Source organism: Hyla sarda, chromosome 1 (assembly GCF_029499605.1).
Source record: "Hyla sarda isolate aHylSar1 chromosome 1, aHylSar1.hap1, whole genome shotgun sequence".
Classification (NCBI taxonomy): domain Eukaryota; kingdom Metazoa; phylum Chordata; class Amphibia; order Anura; family Hylidae; genus Hyla; species Hyla sarda.
The window spans coordinates 348339036-348358200 of record NC_079189.1 but is presented as its reverse complement, the minus strand read 5'-3'; the positions used below and the strand labels follow the sequence as shown (position 1 = coordinate 348358200).

At 45.7% G+C, this 19165-nt stretch overlaps 1 protein-coding gene across 1 annotated transcript in view; it reads right to left on the bottom strand.

Moving 5' to 3' along the window:
- Positions 1-16749, bottom strand: part of PSIP1 (PC4 and SRSF1 interacting protein 1) — a 135621-nt gene extending 118872 nt beyond the window's left edge. Inside the window, exons 1-2 of the mRNA XM_056521122.1 lie at positions 16537-16749; positions 5165-5298 (exon numbers count right to left, since the gene is read on the bottom strand). Coding sequence (XP_056377097.1) covers positions 5165-5236 — 72 coding nt within the window. The 5' untranslated portion in view covers positions 5237-5298; positions 16537-16749. The remainder of the gene's footprint in view (positions 1-5164; positions 5299-16536) is intronic.
- Positions 16750-19165: the final 2416 nt, after the last annotated feature.

Sequence of the window (19165 nt, the reverse complement as noted above, 5' to 3'; positions counted from 1 at the left end):
AATACCTCATCCCCCCCTGTCATCATCCAGACCCGTCATTAACACCCTCATCATCCCCTTGTCATCATCCCACACATCCCCCCTTCATCCTCCCCTTGTCATCATCCCACACATCCCCTTATCATCCCACACATCCCCCCTTCATCATCCCCTTGTCATCATCCCACACATCCCCTTATCATCCCACACATCCCCCCTTCATCATCCCCTTGTAATCATCCCACACATCCCCTTATCATCCCACACATCCCCCCTTCATCATCCCCTTGTCATCATCCCACACATCCCCTTATCATCCCACACATCCCCCCTTCATCATCCCCTTGTCATCATCCCACACATCCCCCTTCATCATCCCCTTGTCATCATCCCACACATCCCCTTATCATCCCACACATCCCCCCTTCATCATCCCCACCCCCCTTCATCATCCCCTTGTAATCATCCCACACCCCCCCCTTCATCATCCCCACCCCCCTTCATCATCCCCACACCCCCCCCCCCCTTCATCATCCTCTTCTCATCATTCGCCCTCAGTGGTCTTCAACCTGCGGACCTCCAGAGGTTTCAAAACTACAACTCCCAGCAAGCCCGGGCAGCCATCGGCTGTCCGGGCTTGCTGGGAGTTGTAGTTTTGAAACCTCCGGAGGTCCGCAGGTTGAAGACCACTGCGGCCTTCAACATGCGGACCTCCAGAGGTTTCAAAACTACAACTCCCAGCAAGCCCGGGCAGCCATCGGCTGTCCGGGCTTGCTGGGAGTTGTAGTTTTGAAACCTCCGGAGGTCCGCAGGTTGAAGACCACTGCGGCCTTCAACATCATCCAGCCCCCTCTCACCCCCTTTAGTTCTGAGTACTCACCTCCGCTCGGCGCTGGTCCGGTCCTGCAGGGCTGTCCGGAGAGGAGGTGGTCCGGTGAGGAGGTGGTCCGGGCTGCTATCTTCACCGGGGGCGCCTCTTCTCCGCGCTTCCGGCCCGGAATAGAGCCGTTGCCTTGACAACGACGTATCTGCGTCGTTGTCAAGGCAACGTGACTATTCTGAGGCCGGGCCCGAAGCGCTTAGAAGAGGCCTCCCCGGTGAAGATAGCAGCCCGGACCACCTCCTCACCGGACCACCTCCTCACCGGACAGCCCTGCAGGACCGGACCAGCGCCGAGCGGAGGTGAGTACTCAGAACTAAAGGGGGTGAGAGGGGGCTGGATGATGTTGAAGGCCGCAGTGGTCTTCAACCTGCGGACCTCCAGAGGTTTCAAAACTACAACTCCCAGCAAGCCCGGACAGCCGATGGCTGCCCTGGCTTGCTGGGAGTTGTAGTTTTGAAACCTCTGGAAGTCCGCAGGTTGAAGACCACTGCGGGTGGGGGAGTTCACTCGAGTATAAGCCGAGGGGGGTGTTTTCAGCACGAAAAATCGTGCTGAAAAACTCGGCTTATACTCGAGTATATACGGTAAATAGCAAAAAGGTCAAAAAAGAAAGTGTGGGCCCATTAAAAAATGAGGAAGAAATTATAAATGGGGATAAGGAAAAAGCAAATATATAAACAAATTCTTCTCCACTGCGTTCACCAAGGAAAATGAAATGCCAGGTGAAATACCATGTGATAAGGTAAACTCCGCAGTACAGGTCACCTGTCTAACCCAGGAAGAAGTACAGTGCCGCCTACAAAAAATCTAAATCGACAAATCACCAGGTCCAGATGCATTCACCCCCGTGTTCTAAAGGAATTAAGTAATGTTATAGACAGACCCCTATTTTTAATATTCCGGAACTCTATAGCAACAGGGACTGTTTTAAAGGACTGGCGCATAGCAAATGTGGTACCAATATTTCAAAAGGGAACAAAAAGGTGACCCAGGAAATTCTAGGCCTTTTAGTTTAAACTCCGTTGTACGTAAATTGTTTGAGGGTTTTCTAAGAGATGCTATTTTGGAGCATATTGATAAAAATAAACGTATGACCCCCTATCAGTATGGCTTTATGAGGGATCAGTCCTGTCAAACTAACCTGATCAGCTTTTATGAGGAGATGAGCTCCAGACTGGACCAGGGAAAATAGCTGGATGTCGTATATCTGGATTTTTTCCAAAGCATTTGATACAGTGCTTCATAAAAGGTTGGTGCATAAAATGAGAAGGATTGGGCTGGGGGAGAATGTGTGTAAGTGGGTAAGTAACTGGCTCATTGATAGGAAACAGAAGGTGGTTATTAATGGTACTTATTCTGATTGGGTGACTGTTACTAGTGGGGTACCACAGGGGTCCATCTTGGGTCCTGTTCTGTTTAATATATTTATTAATGTAACCTAGTAGAGGGGTTGAATAGTAAAGTAACAATCTTTGCAGATGATACTAAACTCTGTAAAGTGGTAAACACTATAGAGGACAGTGCACTATTACAAATGGATCTGGATAGGTTGGAGGTTTGGGCTGGGAAGTGGCAAAGGAGGTTCAACACTGATAAATGTAAGGTAACGCACATGGGGAAGAAAAATCCGGGGAGGGATTATGTATTAAATGGGAGCACGCTAAGGACAAGTGACGTGGAAAAGTACTTAGGGGTCTTAGTTAACAGTAAATTTAGCTGTAGTGACCAGTGTCGGGCAGCTGCTGCCAAGGCAAATAAAATCATGGGGTGCATCAATAGGGGCATAGATGCCCACGACAAGGAAATAATTCTACCGCTGTACAAATCACTAGTCAGACCACACATAGAATACTATGTACAGTACTGGGCACCAGTGTACAAGAAAGATATAGTGGAGCTGGAGAGGGTTCAAAGACGGCAACCAGAGTAATACGGGGAATGGAGAACTACACTAATCAGAAAGATTATCAGAATTAGGGTTATTTAGTTAAGAAAAAAGAAGGCTAGGGGCGACCTAATAACTATGTATAAATATATCAGGGACCTTACAGAAATCTCTCCTATGATTTATTCATACCTAGGACTATATCTATAACAAGGGGCATCCTCTACGTCTTGAGGAAAGAAGGTTTCTACACCAGCACAGACGGGGGTTCTTTACTGTAAGAGCAGTGAGACTGTAGAATTCTCTGCCAGATGAAGAGGTCATGGGGAACTCTAAAAGAATTCAAATGGGGTCTGGATGCATTTTTGGAGAGTAATAACATTACAGACTATGTATACTAGATTTATAGGGACAGAATGTTGATCCAAGGATTTATTCTGACTGCCATATTTGGAGTCGGGAAGGAATTGTTTTTGGCTTCCTCTTGATCAACTCAGTAGAGACTCATTAGGGATATCGGTTGAACTAGGTGGACTCTGGTCTTTTTTCAACCTTATGAACTATGTTACTGCCTGACTTCTATAGACCTATTTCCCTTTTGAATGTGGATATTAAGATTTTGGCTAGAGTATTGGCTACTCGCCTGTGTGGGGTCATAGGCCTTTGATTCGGCACTGTGGCCCTATCTCTGGTAGGTACTGGGTTCATGTATGGCTTTGGACAGATTTTTTTACTTGGGTTCGCTTATTATAGGCTAGTCCTAGGGCCAGCATTCAAACTAACTTGGATGTTTCTGCTCCTTTTTTGGGTCGTGGGACGAGGCAGGGGTGCCCACTCTCTCACTTAATTTGCTGTCGATGGCGCCCTTGGTGGCAGCCATTCGTAGGTACCCTGCTATCAGTGATGTTCCCAGGGGGTCTATTGTAGAGGAGGTTTCCCTTTATGCAGATGACACACTGGTGTTACTGGCGGATGCTGGGGGTCCTCTCTTGTCCCTTCTTGACCGGTTTAGTTTGATTTCAGGCTTGCGGGTCAACTGGGCTAAGTCCTCCCTACTGGAACTTTCGTCTGGAGTCCCCCTTTCTCCCTCTCTTCGGGCCGGGGTGTGGGTGGTTTCCCGTTTTAGATACTTAGAGGTGGAGGTTACTGCGTCCCTGCTAGATTTTCTGTCCCTAAACTTGGAACCGCTCTTATGCTCCACTGTGGAGTGATTAACTGCCTGGTCCTCACTCCCTCTCTCCCTGGCTGGCAGGATCAATTTAAAATGATTTACCTTCCTGAATTCCTTTATCTTTTTCATTTAGCCCCCGTGAACTCACCTAGGAAATATTTTAGTACACTATGTGGGTGCTCTGGGATCCTTCTACTAGCAGGGAAAACCTCTCAGACTTGGTTGTGCTCTTCTCCAGGCTCCTAAGCGGCATGGTGGCTTAGCGGCCCCTGATGAATATAACTATTTTCTTGCCTCCCAACTTGGTCTGTGCAGCATGGTGGATCGATCTGGATCTGTCAAACTCAGCGACAGCCCTGGCTGGTGCAATTATGGGTTCCTATGAAGCTCTCACTAATACACTCTGAAGGGAAATAGGAAAGGAAGATTGAGAGTGATACCTGTAAACTATAGCTGAAGTGTGGTCCGTGGTGTCAAGTAAATTTCCACAACCTCTGGTTTCTCCTAGGGCACCCTCGTGGGGGAACGTACATTTATCTCACCTGCATTGGTTACAGGAGGCAAGTTTCTGGGGTTCTCAGTGTAAAATTTATGATCCACTTGTTTGGGGAGGACCAGGTTTTCTTATCCTTCTCGGATATGAATGAACATTATAGCATCCCTGGAAATGCCTTTTATAAATATATCTTCATATTAGACAGTTTGGCTCCCTGACTTTTACCCGTGTTTTCAGATGTGGAGCTTCTCCTTGGCACTACGGATCTTTATAAACCCCTTTCTCAGTCCTATGCTCTCCTTCAGACACTGGGGCCTAGCCCATTCTCACAAGCCTTTCACAAATGGGTGGCTGATATCCCAGCTTTGTCTGAAAGTCAAAGTGGAAGGAGGTTGAAGGCTCTTATTATGCCACTGTAGTCAGAAGTAAAGATATGTTGGGGTTAACGGGATGTGTGCTTGTGTATATGTAAGTGTTTGTGTCTGTGTTGGGCCTCCTCAGGTTTGGTCTCAGATGTGCTCTTCTGTCCTAATGGCATTTTTTGCATCCCTGTTATTGCAATGGAGCTTGTCTTTGGGACCTGAGGAGGCTGTTATTATATAGGTTTTATCTTGTTCCACCTAGTCGGTCGGTGGTGTTTTTTCATTAAAATGCAAAATTTAAATACATAAAAAAAATAAAAAATAAAAAGACAAACCTTTACTAAAAAGAAAATAATAAATTGATAAGGTATCAAAGCATCTAACTCACCCTGGCAGGCCAATGTGGATACCCCTTCATCTTGGCAAAAATTAAATCTCCAGGCTTGAAGTCACGAGTCATGTTGTCTTGGGATAAATCAGGCAGTGGCAGAATAAGATTATTTCCAGAAGTCCAGAATGTACCTAAAAAGAAAAGGCAAAAATAAGTCCACCTGCCAATTAAAGATTGTTGAAGTGGTTTTCTAGACTTATGTAGTGTTTAAAACGTTACTGCCATTTGGAATGACAGCATGAGGTGACAACATTTTAGATCGCTACTAAGGTCGAAAAATCAAAGCCAGTGAAGTGCATGCCTCACTCCCGAGCTGTCAATCAGATCAGATTCATTCAGTTTAAGCAGTGAATGATTCGGATAGAGTAGCAAACTAGGGAGTGAAGAGCACTGCTGCCAACATCACTGGCTTATAACTTGTGATTGCAGCAGGGTTTTACATTGTATTTTACAGTAAAACTGACATGTTATCTTTACTCTGCGGGTCAATACAACTAAAATGATACCTGTATTGACATATCTTTCCAATTGTACTACAAAACAAAAAAAAAAAAAAAAAAAAAAGGAACTAAATTGAATAAAAAGTATGCTTAAAATTAGGGATCGACAGATATCGTTTTTTAGGGCCGATACCGATAATCGGTGGAGGTTAGGGCCGATAGCCGATAACTTATACCGTAATATCGGTATAAGTTATCGGCTATTTATCCCCCTGCGACACCGCTGCAGATCACTGATTTAAAGCGGGCGCTTTAAATCAATGCACTGCAGTGGCTTTTGCGGTGCCATAGGCCGCCGCCGCCACCACCCGCTTCTCTCCCCCTACCTGTCAGGGTGGTCCGGGCCATCCATCTTTCCTGTAGTGTCCGGCGGCATTCCGGGTGGAGGGTGAACCGGTACGGGCTGTCCTTCTCCAGGGGTGCTCTTCTCCACTCCGGGCAGGCTCCGGCCTAGTAGCGCAGCATAGACGCTGCTGCGCAGCGACGCACCTGACGTCACGGCGTAGCGTCCTGCATTACGCTGTGCGCAATGACGAGTGTCGTGACGTATGCAACGTGATGTCACCGTCAGTGCGCACAGCGACAGCTCAGAAGGACGCCACCGGAGCCAGATGTAGAGTGGACCCCGGGCACAGGTAATTATAAAACTGGGGATGGGGGAGGCAATGGGGCCGGGGCGGTGGGGGGTGCGACGTGGCGGTAGGGGGCGCGGAGCGGCGGCAGCGGTGCGGGGGTGGCGGCGATAGGATCCCCGGAGAGGCAGGGGGAGAGTAGCGGGCGGCGGTCTATGGCACCGCAAAAGCCACTGCAGTGCATTGATTTAAAGCGCCCGCTTTAAATCAATGATCTGCAGCGGTGTCGCAGGGGGATAAATAGCCGATAACTTATACCGTAATATCGGTATAAGTTATCGGCTATCGGCCCTAACCTCCACCGATTATCGGTATCGGTCCTAAAAAAAAACGATATCGGTCGATCCCTAATTTAAAGCGCCAGCTTTAAATAATTGATCTGCAGCAGCTTCTGCCCCACCGGGCAATAGCCGATAACTTATACCGATATCCCGGTATAAGGTATCGGCTATTGCCCGGTGGGGCAGAAGCTGCTGCAGATCAATTATTTAAAGCGGGCGCTTTAAATTAGGGATCGACCGATATCTTTTTTTTTTTTAGGACCGATAATCGGTGGAGGTTATGGCCGATATCCCGGTATAAGGTATCGGCTATCAGCCTGAAAAGGTACCAGATTATCGGTATCGGCCCTAAAAAAAAAAAAAATCAATATTGGTCGATCCCTAATTAACCTGTATGGGGAGAAAAAAAGAGAGACCAGAGAGGGCGCCTCGTGTGATACCGTTGGGTGGTTGAGGGAAAAGGAAGGGAAGTAGGTGCGGGGCTTGCAGGCCCCTTAGGTAGTAACTGCTCACCTTAGAGCAAGTATTAAACTTGCATATCAACCCAATGCACGGGTTACAAAATAGCCGGAGCCGCTGCTGAGCCTGAGGTAACAGGTGAGGTAAAAACCGTCTCCTGGAGAGAGTAGGTGATCATAAAAGAGCAAAAAAGACCTCGCAAATGGCGCTGCTGGTTCCGTGGAGATGTAGGAATAAACCAAAATCCAAGTTGGAATATTGTAAAAGCTTGTGGATTTTATTGCAAATGAATAAAACCAATAAAAGCAATAGCAATAAAAGAGTGATATAAGTTAAGATTATGCGTTTCGGGGGAGCCACCCCCTTCTTCAGATCAGATCAGATCAGTATGCCAACAGTATGCATACTGATCTGAAGAAGGGGGTGGCTCCCCCGAAACGCGTAATCTTAACTTATATCACTCTTTTATTGCTATTGCTTTTATTGGTTTTATTCATTTGCAATAAAATCCACAAGCTTTTACAATATTCCAACTTGGATTTTGGTTTATTCCTACATCTCCACGGAACCAGCAGCGCCATTTGCGAGGTCTTTTTTGCTCTTTTTTGATCACCTGATCCCTAATTAAAACGTTTCTAAAATTATACAAAGCCCTGCCTAATAAAAAAAAAACAAAAAACATTATTTTCTCATTTTAAATAAAAAATGTACATTTGGTATCACCAAGTGCGTAAATATCCAAACTATTAAAGTGTACCTATTGTCAATTTTTATATAATGCAGATAATACCATGTATATTTGTAATATACATTGGTTGAAAAATGTGTATTTTGGGTAAAAAATGCTGTCTCTGCAGCTATTGTTGGTGTGTCTCTATGAGGAGACCAAATACAGCAATACAGGAATATGGGTCACTACTGTGGTAGATGTATACAATGACATTGGCTATCCCTCAACAATGATGTTAAATATTATGCTGGGGATCCCCCTTAGCAATGGACTACAAGGGCAGGATCTGCTCCCCCAGTATAAATGCACATCCAGCCATTTGAGACCACGTTTTTTGTTGTTTGTTTAAATTTTATACTTGGAGGTGTGTAAACTCCAAAATGAATGCGCCTTGAATATCTTCAAGGCAGCATTAAGGCAGCATCTGTGAGGCTATGCACCCATATTAGGCAATTTAGGTGGGGCTTACAACTTGTCTCCCTCCTCCCATTGCATGTGTGCTCAGTCACGCCTGAGCGTATCTGGGAGGAGGTTGTGAGTCGACCGAATGCTGCCATAATTGGCCACTGGCCCGTTTTGCTTATCATGCACAGGTAGGATTAGCGTTAGGTCCCGCGCCATTTTGAGAAACCTTGGCGTTGGTGTGCAGGCTCTTGTATGTCCTTCATATAAGGATACACTGGTGAATGTCTCAATTTTAACATCAGTGTTGAGGGATAGCCAATGTCATTGTATACATCTACCACAGTAGTGCACCCATATTCCTGTATTGTATTATTCTAATTGTTACACATCCACACCGTCTATCTGGTGTAGGATTCTATTGTGGCACTTGTAGTCCGCTGCAGGCATCCTCCATTGTATGCATTTTTATGCCGGGGATCGCCCTTAGCAACGGATTACAAGGGCAGGATCTGCTCCCCCAGTATAAATGTACAACCGCATTTGGGGTTGAGCACCTCCAGCCATTTGAGACCACGTTTTTTGTTGTTTGAGATCAAATACAGGAAGTGGGGGCAGGACAAGCAGGGCTCTGTGCAGACTCCTGGTTTTTCAATCATCCTGATGTGTGAGCCGGGAGCATGCCACAGAGCCCTGCTTGTCCACCCTCATTTCCTGTGTTTGGTCTCCTTACCGAGACAGACAGGCAATAGCTGCAGGGACAAAAATATACATATTTTTGAACCAATGTATATTACAAATATACATAGAATGGTATTATCTACATTATGTAAAAAGTTTTTGTTGACAGGTATTATAATATTTATAAATTATAATGTTTATGATCCCACATGGTAAACGGCGTAAAGGCAAAAAAAATAAAAAATAAAATAAATTTATACATAACAGCGAAAATACTGATTTTTAAGCACATCATATATTGGAGAAAAAATAAAAAGCGATCAAAAAGTCCCATCAAAATAAAAATGGTACCCATAAAAACTACAGATCACGGCACAAAAATGAGCCCTCATACATGTCATTATACGGGAAAATAAATAAAAATGTGGTCAGAAAATGACAATTTTATGCACATCAATTTAGTTTAAAAAAAAAGTTAGCATTTTTTTTAAATTAGTAAAATAGAAAAACTAAACTGGGTATTGTTTTAAATTGCATTGACCTACAGAATAAAGATAATGTATCAATTTTACCATAAAGTGCACTGCGTAAAAACCAAACCCCCCAAAAGTTGCAAAATTGTCGGTTTCTTATAGATTTCCACCTGTAAATAATATTTTTTGGGCAGCGCTGTACATTTTATGGTGAAATGAAAGATGTCATTACTAGAGATGGGCGAAGTTACAGTAATTCTATTCGGTGGATTCTCTCCTAGGACTGTATTCCCCTTTTCCAGCCCACCGGAGCACCTGAAAGCTGAACTAATTTATGCAGGATAATCATCAACTGCCGAGCCGAGAAGTTTGTTACGAAACAAATGACTAAGTTCGCTCATCTCTAGTCATTACAAAGTGCAATTGATTACACAAAAAACAAGCCCTCACATGGATCTGTAGATGAAGAAAAAAAAAAAAAAAAAAAAGGGTTCTTGATTTTAAAAAGGAGGAAAAAAACAAAAATGAAAATTGGCCCATTTCTTAAGGCCAACATGGGCTTCATCCTTAAATGGCCACTGCCACCAACCTTTTTTTTTTTGATATGTTGTAGTACTTACAAACTACAACATCTCTAACATATATCAACTATTTATTTTTTGTTTCAAATATTTTATTTTACATTTGAAAACCGGCCACTAGGGAATTGTAGTTTTGTAACATCTGGGAGGGCCACAGTTTGAAGACCACTGGGTTAATGTGTGTCCTTCAAACTTTTATTAAAACTTTTTTTTTTGTTTGTTTTTTTAACACTATTACACTTATATGAGGAATCAGATTCCTCAGACAGATGAATAGAGTTCTATTGAACTCTATTAATCTGTGTGCTCTGTGATCGATTGATAGAGCCTGGCTGGACTAGGCTCTATCAATGACAGAGCGGGACAGCATGGAACAGAAGTAAGCCCTCCGGCTACCTCTATAGTGGATCTCCCCCCGCGATCGCGCTGCGATCCACCTTACTAGCCCACCAGGGAGCATTCACATGTACCTTTAGACACCGCTGTTAGCGGCGATCTAAAGGGTTAATAGCCAGCCGCAGCGATCGCCGCATGCTGGCTATTAGCGGCAGCCCCCGGCTACTGAGAACAGCCGGGGGCTGCAGAGTATGGAGCGGGCAGGAATCCGGAGCCCGCTCCATACATACTGCAGAGCGCCGCATGCATCTCCCCGTGCAGACGTGCCACCTCCCCTCAGCTCTCCGAAGCTACAGCTGGGGGGAGTGAAGGCAGAGGACGCAGATCTGCACGGGGAGCAAGAAGCCATGCCCCCTTTTCAAATTCACTGCAACAGCTTCTGGGGGGGCCAGAGTCCCACCGGCCGATTCCCTCCCCATCCCCAGCTTTCATATATACCTGTCTGGGGCGCGCTCCAGCAGGCTACGGCAGCATCCTGCACAGTCGCTGTGCAATCACCAGTGATGTTGCATTGAGGATGTCACTCGTCAGCGCACAGCGACCGCACAGGAAACCTCCGGTACAGAGCCTGCAGGTGCACGCCCCAGGACAGATAAATATGAAAGCAGAAGATGGGGAGGGAATCGGGCAGCGGAAATAGAAATATGGTAAGAAACAGCTCAAGGAAGTGTTGCTTATGGCTACAGGGGGTACATTTTGATGATTGGTTCCCTATAAAGGGATACTCCGCTGCTCGGCGCTTGGAACAAACTGTCATAGCCCCGCCCCCTCCTGACATCACGTCCCGCCCCCTCAATGCAAGTCTATGGTAGGGGGCATGACAGCTGAGCAGCAGAGTACCCCTTTAACACCTTAAGGACCCGGACAATTTTTGCACATCTGACCACTGTCCCTTTAAGCATTAATAACTCTGGGATGCTTTTACCTTTCATTCTGATTCCGAGATTTATGTTCGTGACATATTCTACTTTATGTTAGTGGTAAAAGTTTGTCGATACTTGCATCATTTCTTGGTGAAAAATTCCAAAATTTGATGAAAATTTTTATTTTTTACTTAGAAGCTCTCTGCTTGTAAGGAAAAGGAATATTCCAAATAAATTATATATTGATTCACATATACAATATGTCTTGCTTCATAAAGTTGACGTGTTTTTACTTTTGGAAGACATCAGAGGGCTTCAAAGTTCAGCAGCAATTTTCCAATTTTTCACAAAATTTTCAAAATCCAATTTTTTCAGGGACCAGATCTGTTTTGAAGTGGATTTGAAGGGCCTTCATATTAGAAATACCCCACAAATTCCCCATTATAAAAACTGCACCCCCTCAAAGTATTCAAAAGGTTTGTTAACCCTTTAGGTGTTTCACAGGAATAGCAGAAAATTTAAAGAGAAAATTCTAAATCTTCATTTTTTACACTCGCATGTTCTTGTAGACCCAGTTATTGAATTTTTACCAGGGGTAAAAGGAGAGAAATCTTCCTAAAATGTGTAACCCAATTTCTCTCGAGTAAGGAATTACCTCATATGTGTATGTCAAGTGTTCGGCAGGCGCAGTAGAGGGCTCAGAAGGGAAGGAGCGACAGTGGGATTTTGGAGAGTGAGTTTTTCTGAAATGGTTTTTGGGGGGCATGTCACATTCAGGAATGACCCCCCTAGGCATTTGCGTGGAGTGCCTGCTGATCGATATTAGCAGTCACCCCGGTCCGGTCTCCGCCCGGCAGGGACCAAAATTCCCATGGGCGTATGGATACGTCCTTAAGTACTAGGACGCAAGGGCGTATGCATACGCCCTTTGTCCCCAACAGGTTAAGTACCAGGGTGTCATGACGTACGCGTACGTCAAGGGTCCTTAAGGGGTTAAGTAGCTCTGATAAATTGAAAGCTCTGAAAGCATTGGCTGCTATATAGACCCAGCGAAAAACTATAATGGAAAGCTTTGCTCCTTTTTCGGTGTTCTGGCTAAAAATGCTAAGGACAGCTTCATCAGAACTGTTTAAGGGTGCATTGACACCAAGTTTATGAGATCCCAGCCAGATCCGGCAACCGAAAATTTCAAAACTGGGCGCTCCTGTATACCAGCCGGACTGGTGCTGATTCTCATCCATTTAAATGCGCCAACCAGAGTCAGATAGTGACTCTGGTCAGCTCATTTTTGCCCCGTACCTGGTTTTGTGGCCGGCCTGAAAACTGTAGCATACCACGGGGCAAAAATGAGATGACCAGAGTTGCTATCTGACTCCGGTCAGCCAATATAAATGAATGAGATTCAGAGCCGATCTGGCTAGGATACTGGGATTTTTGAAATTTCCCAGCAGGATCTCACAAAAGTGGTGTGAATGGACCCTTATGGTCTATTCCCATGTACAGTATTCTGCGCAGATTTGATGTGCAGGATTTCAAGCTGTGTTTAATTTAAATCTGCAGCAAAAAATCCTGCGCATGAAATCATGACCCTTAACCCCTAAAGGACGCAGCCCATTTTCACCTCTCGGACACAGCCCTTTTTTGACCACTGTCACTTTAAACATTAATAACTCTGGGATGCTTTTACTTATCAATCTGATTCCGAGATTGTTTTTTCGTGACATATTCTACTTTAACATAGTGGTAAATGTTTGTGTAACTTGCATCCTTTCTTGGTGAAAAAAATAGAAAATTTTGCATTTTTCTAACTTTGAAGCTCTCTGCTTGTAAGGAAAATGGATATTCAAAAGAAATTTTTTTTTGGATTCACATATACAATATGTCTACTTTATGATTGCATCATAAAATTTACGTGATTTTAATTTTGGAAGACGCCAGAGGGCTTAAAAGTTCAGCAGCAATTTTAAATTTTTTCACAAAATTTTCAAACTCGCTATTTTTCATTGACCAGTTCAGGTTTGAAGTGGATTTGAAGGGTCTTCATCTTAGAAATACCCCATAAATGACCCCATTATAAAAACTGCACCCCCAAAGTATTCAAAATGACATTCAGTAAGTGTTTTAACCCTTTAGGTGTTTCACAGGAAAAGCAGCAAAGTGAAGGAGAAAATTCAAAATCTTCATTTTTTACACTTGCATGTTCTTGCAGACCCAATTTTTGAGAAATTGTATACTTATATTTGTAGCCCAATTTCTCTCCAGTAAGGACATACCTCATATGTCTATGTAAGTTGTTCGGCGGGCGCAGTAGAGGGCTCAGAAGCGAAGGAGCGACAAGGGGATTTTGGAGAGTACGTTTTTCTGAAATGGTTTTTGGAGGGCATGTTGCATTTAGGAAGCCCCTATATCACAGACCCCTGTTTCAAATATCTGTCAGACACCTGTGGGGTGTAAATGCTCACTATACCCCTTGTTACATTCCGTGAGGGGTGCAGATTCCAAAATAGGGTCACATGTGGGTATTTATTGTTTTGCGCTTATGTCAGAACCACTGTAAAATCAGCCACCCCTGTGTAAATAACCAATTTAGACCTCAAATGTACATGGTGCGCTCTCCCTTCTGAGCCTTGTTGTGCGCCCGCAGAGCACTTTGCGCCTACATATGGGATATCTCCGTACTCAGGAAAAATTGCGTTACAAATTTTGGGGGCTTTTTTTCTTTTACCGCTTGTGAAATTTAAAAGTATGGGGCAACACCAGCATGTTAGTGTACAAAAATGTTTTGTTTTTTTTTTGTACACTAACATGCTGGTGTAGACCCCAACTTAACCTTTTCATAAGGGGTAAAAGGAGAAAAAGCCCCCCAAAATTTGTAGTACAATTTCTCCCGAGTACGGTGATACCCCATATGTGGCCCTAAACTGTTGCCTTGAAATACGACAGGGCTCCGAAGTGAGAGCGCCATGTGCATTTGAGGCCTGAGTTAGGGATTTGCATAGGGGTGGACATAGGGGTATTCTAAGCCAGTGATTCCCAAACAGGGTGCCTCCAGCTGTTGCAAAACTCCCAGCATGCTTGGACAGTCAATGGCTGTCCGGAAATGCTGGTAATTTTTGTTTTGCAACAGCTGGAGGCTCCGTTTTGGAAACACTGTCGTAGGATAAGTTTTTCATTTTTATTGGGGGGGGGGGGGGGGGCAGTGTGTGTATATGTAGTGTTTTACTCTTTATTTTGTGTTAGTGTAGTGTAGTGTTTTTAGGCTACATTGACACTGACGGCGGATTACACTGAGTCTCCCGCTAGGAGTTTGAGCTGCGAGGGAAAATTTGCCGCAGCTCAAACTTGAAGCAGAGAACTCACTGTAATCCGCCGCCAGTGTGAATGTAACCTGTACATTCACATGGGGGGGGGGGGGCAAAACTACAACTCCCAGCATGCACTGACAGAACGTGCATGCTGGGAGTTGTAGTTTTGCAACAGCTGGAGGCACACTGGTTGGAAAATACTGAGTTAGGTAATAGAACCTATTACCTAACTCGGTATTTCCCAACCAGTGTGCCTCCAGCTGTTGCAGAACTACAACTCTCAGCATGTACTGATTGCCAAAGGGAATGCTGGGAGATGTAGTTATGCAACAGCTGGAGGCACGCAAGTACAACTCCCAGCATGCCGAGACAGCCTTTTGCTGTTCCTGAATGCTGGGAGTTATAGTTTTGCAACATTTAGAGGGGTTCAGGCTGGAGATCACTGACAGTGGTCTCTAAACTGTAGCCCTCCAGATGTTGCAAAACAACAATCTCAGCATGCTAAGACAGCAAACTGCTGTCTGGGCATGCTGGAAGTTGTAGTTTTGTAACATCTGGAGGGCTACAGTTTAGAGACCACTGTCAGTGATCTCTAGCCTGAACCCCATCTTCCAAAACTACAAATCCCAGCATGCCAACACAGCAAACAGCTGTCAAGGCATGGTGGGAGTTGTAGTTTTGCAACATCTGGAGGGCCACAGTTTAGAGACCACTCTCCAAACTGTCGCCCTGCAGATGTTGCTAGGCAACAGACTCCCGGACATGCCGCTGCCATACTCACCTCCACCATGATCACAGCCGCCACCGTCATCTGGAGCTGTGCCGCTGGGTAAGTGACCACCGCCACTACTACACGGTTCACCCTGCTGTGCCCGGACACCGATGGGTGGGCATAGCGGGGGGGGGGGGGGGGGGTTTGGGGGGGGGGTGACCGAACTTTAACCCCCCCGCCCCCAGTCTGCTATTGGTTGGTCGCTCCGGCCAATAAATAGCAGGGATAGGAGGGGGTGGCACCCCTGCCATCTCACTCCTATCCCTTTAGGGGGATCGAGGGTGTCTTGGACACCCCTGATCCCCCTTATTTTATCGCGTCGCCGCCGTTGGAGCACTCCCCCTGCAAACACCATAGATGCCGTGATCAGAACTGATCAAGCCATCTATGGGGTTAATGCTGCTGGGACCGGCGCGATCGCGGCACCGGCAGCTGCGGTGGGTCTCCGGCTGTGACTGACAGCTGAGTCCCGCCGGCAATCTCCTGCGCTGCCTGCGGCAGAGCAGGAGATCGCTTGGACGTATGCATACGTCCATTTGCGCAAACGTGTAGTTCGCCTGGACGTATGCATATGTCCAATAGCTGGAAGGGGTTAAAGTGAAAACAGTCTGTCACTCATAGTAACTAATCACAGCACAGCTTTTACTTTAACAGAAGTTTAAGAAATCAAAGCTGTCCTATGATTGGTCGCTATGGGAAACCACTTTCCAATAGTACAGTTTAAAATAGATCTGCCTGTACAGTATGTGAGCCCAGCAATCACAATGCAGCATGTCTATTTTTACACACGTGCCACTTGAAGGCTTCGGCATACATGCCACACACAGAACCCAATAACAAAGCAGACACACCCCCTCCACAGGCTCACACATCACCATGTAACATGGGCAGCAGCGAGCAACAACACAGTCAGCCCTTGTGTGGCCCACACTGGATGGGAGTAAACATAAACAAGACAAAGCTGGCATCAGGCCACAGCTCACATGCTGCATACAGCCCTAGCCGCCACTATAAGAGTCCCCCCACAACATGTGCCCATCTGATGACAAGTCGTGTGGTGCCAGCCGCAGTGATCATGGCTCGGGCTCCCCCCCCTTTCTTCCCCGAACACATTACATGGAACGGAGGCTGCAGAGAGGCGGCGCGTCCTCTCGGCTATTTATACCAGCCGCTCAGGCATCAGGCAAAGACATCATGGCTTTCGCCGCTACTTCCACTCCACTAGCCGTGTGTTCATGTAATGGAGGGACCGAACGCTGTACAGTGGTGTCATGGCAGACAGGAGTCTTCTTACCTCTGTTATTGCTCAGCCCCGCCGCAGCCTGTGTACTCCACACTTCTGCTCTCTCCCGCCTGCAGCCAGCTCCGCTCTCCTCCTTCGGCGTCCTCACTAGCGGCAAAGGGGAGGAACACACGAGCTCAACTCCCGCCAAAACTGTCTGCAGCTCAGCTCGCGCACAGGCCTCAATGTTTTGTCAGTGATTCACCGGGCGCTCTCAAGCAGCGACGCGTCCCGGTATTTTAGGGACTCTGTACGCGTACATCCCACAAGAGGACTTGGTGAACCCCTACGGAGGTGAAGTGGTGCGGCCCGGTGCTCCCCTCCCTTTCTCTGAATGAAAAGAAGGCTGCCTAGCAGATTTAGTGCTGGATATAGGACAGTAAGCTGCGCACTAGTAGCACTGTGCTTCTTTTACGGTGTACAGAACGCTTCAAGACACAGTTTTCTTCACCTCACCGGCCATGTACTGTGTACATAAGAAAGGTCAGCTAGTCTTCATGCCCCCTAGCTACCAATCAAGAGTTAGCTTTCATTGAGGTCTAGAATGAGGACTTTAGTTTCCATGAGCAACAAGACCAGGAGACGGGACAGACAGTTCCCCACCAGTGCTCATACTATCACTTTTCACATATTTGACTAAGAAAATATAAAAAGAATAATAAATCAGGTAATGATTAGATTCCGTAGAGTATTTACACAACTATCATCCCCTAAAAAAATCTACAGTAGTCTATGATTTTAAATAAAATTTAAAGGTATAGAGCAGCGTCTTCCAACCAGAGTGCCTCCAGCTGTTGCAAAACTACAACTCCTTGCAGGGTCACCATCAGGAGGGGGCATGCACTCCCGCTGCACCCTCCTGCAGCAGCCCCAGCACAGAAGCATAAGACCCCTGTTTAACCCCTTAAGGACGCAGGGTTTTTCAGTTTTTGCATTTTTGTTTTTTCCTCCTTTACCTTTTAAAAATCATAACGCTTTCAATTTTCCACTTAAAAATCCATATGATGGCTTATTTTTTGCGTCACCAATTCTACTTTGCAGTGACAGTCATTTTACCCAAAAATCCACGGCGAAACGGAAAAAAAAAATAATTGTGCAACAAAACCGAAGAAAAAACGCCATTTTGTAACTTTAGGGGGCTTCCGTTTCTAAGCAGTGCATATTTCAGTAAAAATGACACCTTATCATTATTCTGATCTGACATCTTATCCCCTATCGTTTGGATACCCCTTTAATTTTTTTTTATTTTTTTTTACACTTTATGGGGGGAAAATGGGGGGGGAAAAGGACATTTTATACTTTTATTGGGGGGAGAGGATTTTCAAATTTATTTTAACTTTTTTTAAACTTTTTTTACTTTCATTTTTACACTTTCTTAGTCCCCATAGGGGACTATCTATAGCAATCATTTGATTGCTAATACTGTTCAGCGCTATGCATAGGGCACAGCACTGATCAGTATTATCGGTGATCTTCTGCTCTGGTCTGCTCGACCCGGGAAACAGCTGGAGCAAGGTGAGGGGACCTCCGGCCGCCATGCTGGATGATCGGATCGCCCGGCAGTGCTGCGGGCAATCCGATCATCCATTTAAAGTACTGCACTGCCGCAGATGCCATGATCTGTATTGATCACGGCATCTGAGGGGTTAATAGAGGACATCCGCACGATCGCAGATGTCCGCCATTACCAGCGGGTCCCTGGCTGCTGATAGCAGCCGGGACCGGCTGCGCATGACGCGAGCACCGGTCCGATGCTCGCAGTCATGTCGGCGCGTAAATGTACGTCATGGTGCGTTAAGTGCCACGTCACCATGACGTTCATTTACATCCATTGTCGTTAAGGGGTTAAACAGTGACCTTCTGTATGTACAGTACACAAATAGCTTATGTAATGAATGTGGAAAGCATAGACTTACACTGCAGGCTGTGTAATTATGTAATTTTATCACGCGGTGTGCCAGAGAAGTCCCGTACCACTCCAGAGGATCCTGAGAGCCTGACCTCAAGTGCAGGATTGGCTGAAACATGACTGGAATTATTTTTTTTTACCTATATATGGGCACTACCTCTCTCGAGACCTTACCTACCCAGGGCACACTGCCTCTCTGTGGGACACAACCTATCTGTGTGCATGACTTGCCTGGAGCCACTACCTACTAGGTGCATTACCTACTGGGGGCATTATATTCCTGAGAGAACTACATACTGGGGGCATTATCAACTACCTACCTCCTAAAGCCACTACCTACCTACCACCTTAGTTGAGCTGTGCAAGGGGCCCTGTCAGGCCCAGGGCCTGATTATGGAATCATACACGCATGTTATAATTGTATTTGTGTATAATGTATAATCTAAGGCATCGGTGAGGGTTCATTCAGACTCTGTATTTGTTTTTGTGTATTCCAGTTTTATTGGGGCGGGTCTAACTGCATGTGTTATAATCTTTGAAGTCAAAGGCCTTCGTAGCAGCAGGATGTGAGATGTCTCTGGGCCCATAATGAGATAAGGGACCCAGAAGAGAGATGCCCCCACCTGGTGGGATCAGAGAGGAGGGGGGGAGAGAGGGAGTTTTCCCTCCTAAAAGGTCACTATGAAACTGAGATGCTGGACAAACCTTTGTTCAAGCCTGTGGAAAAAGCTG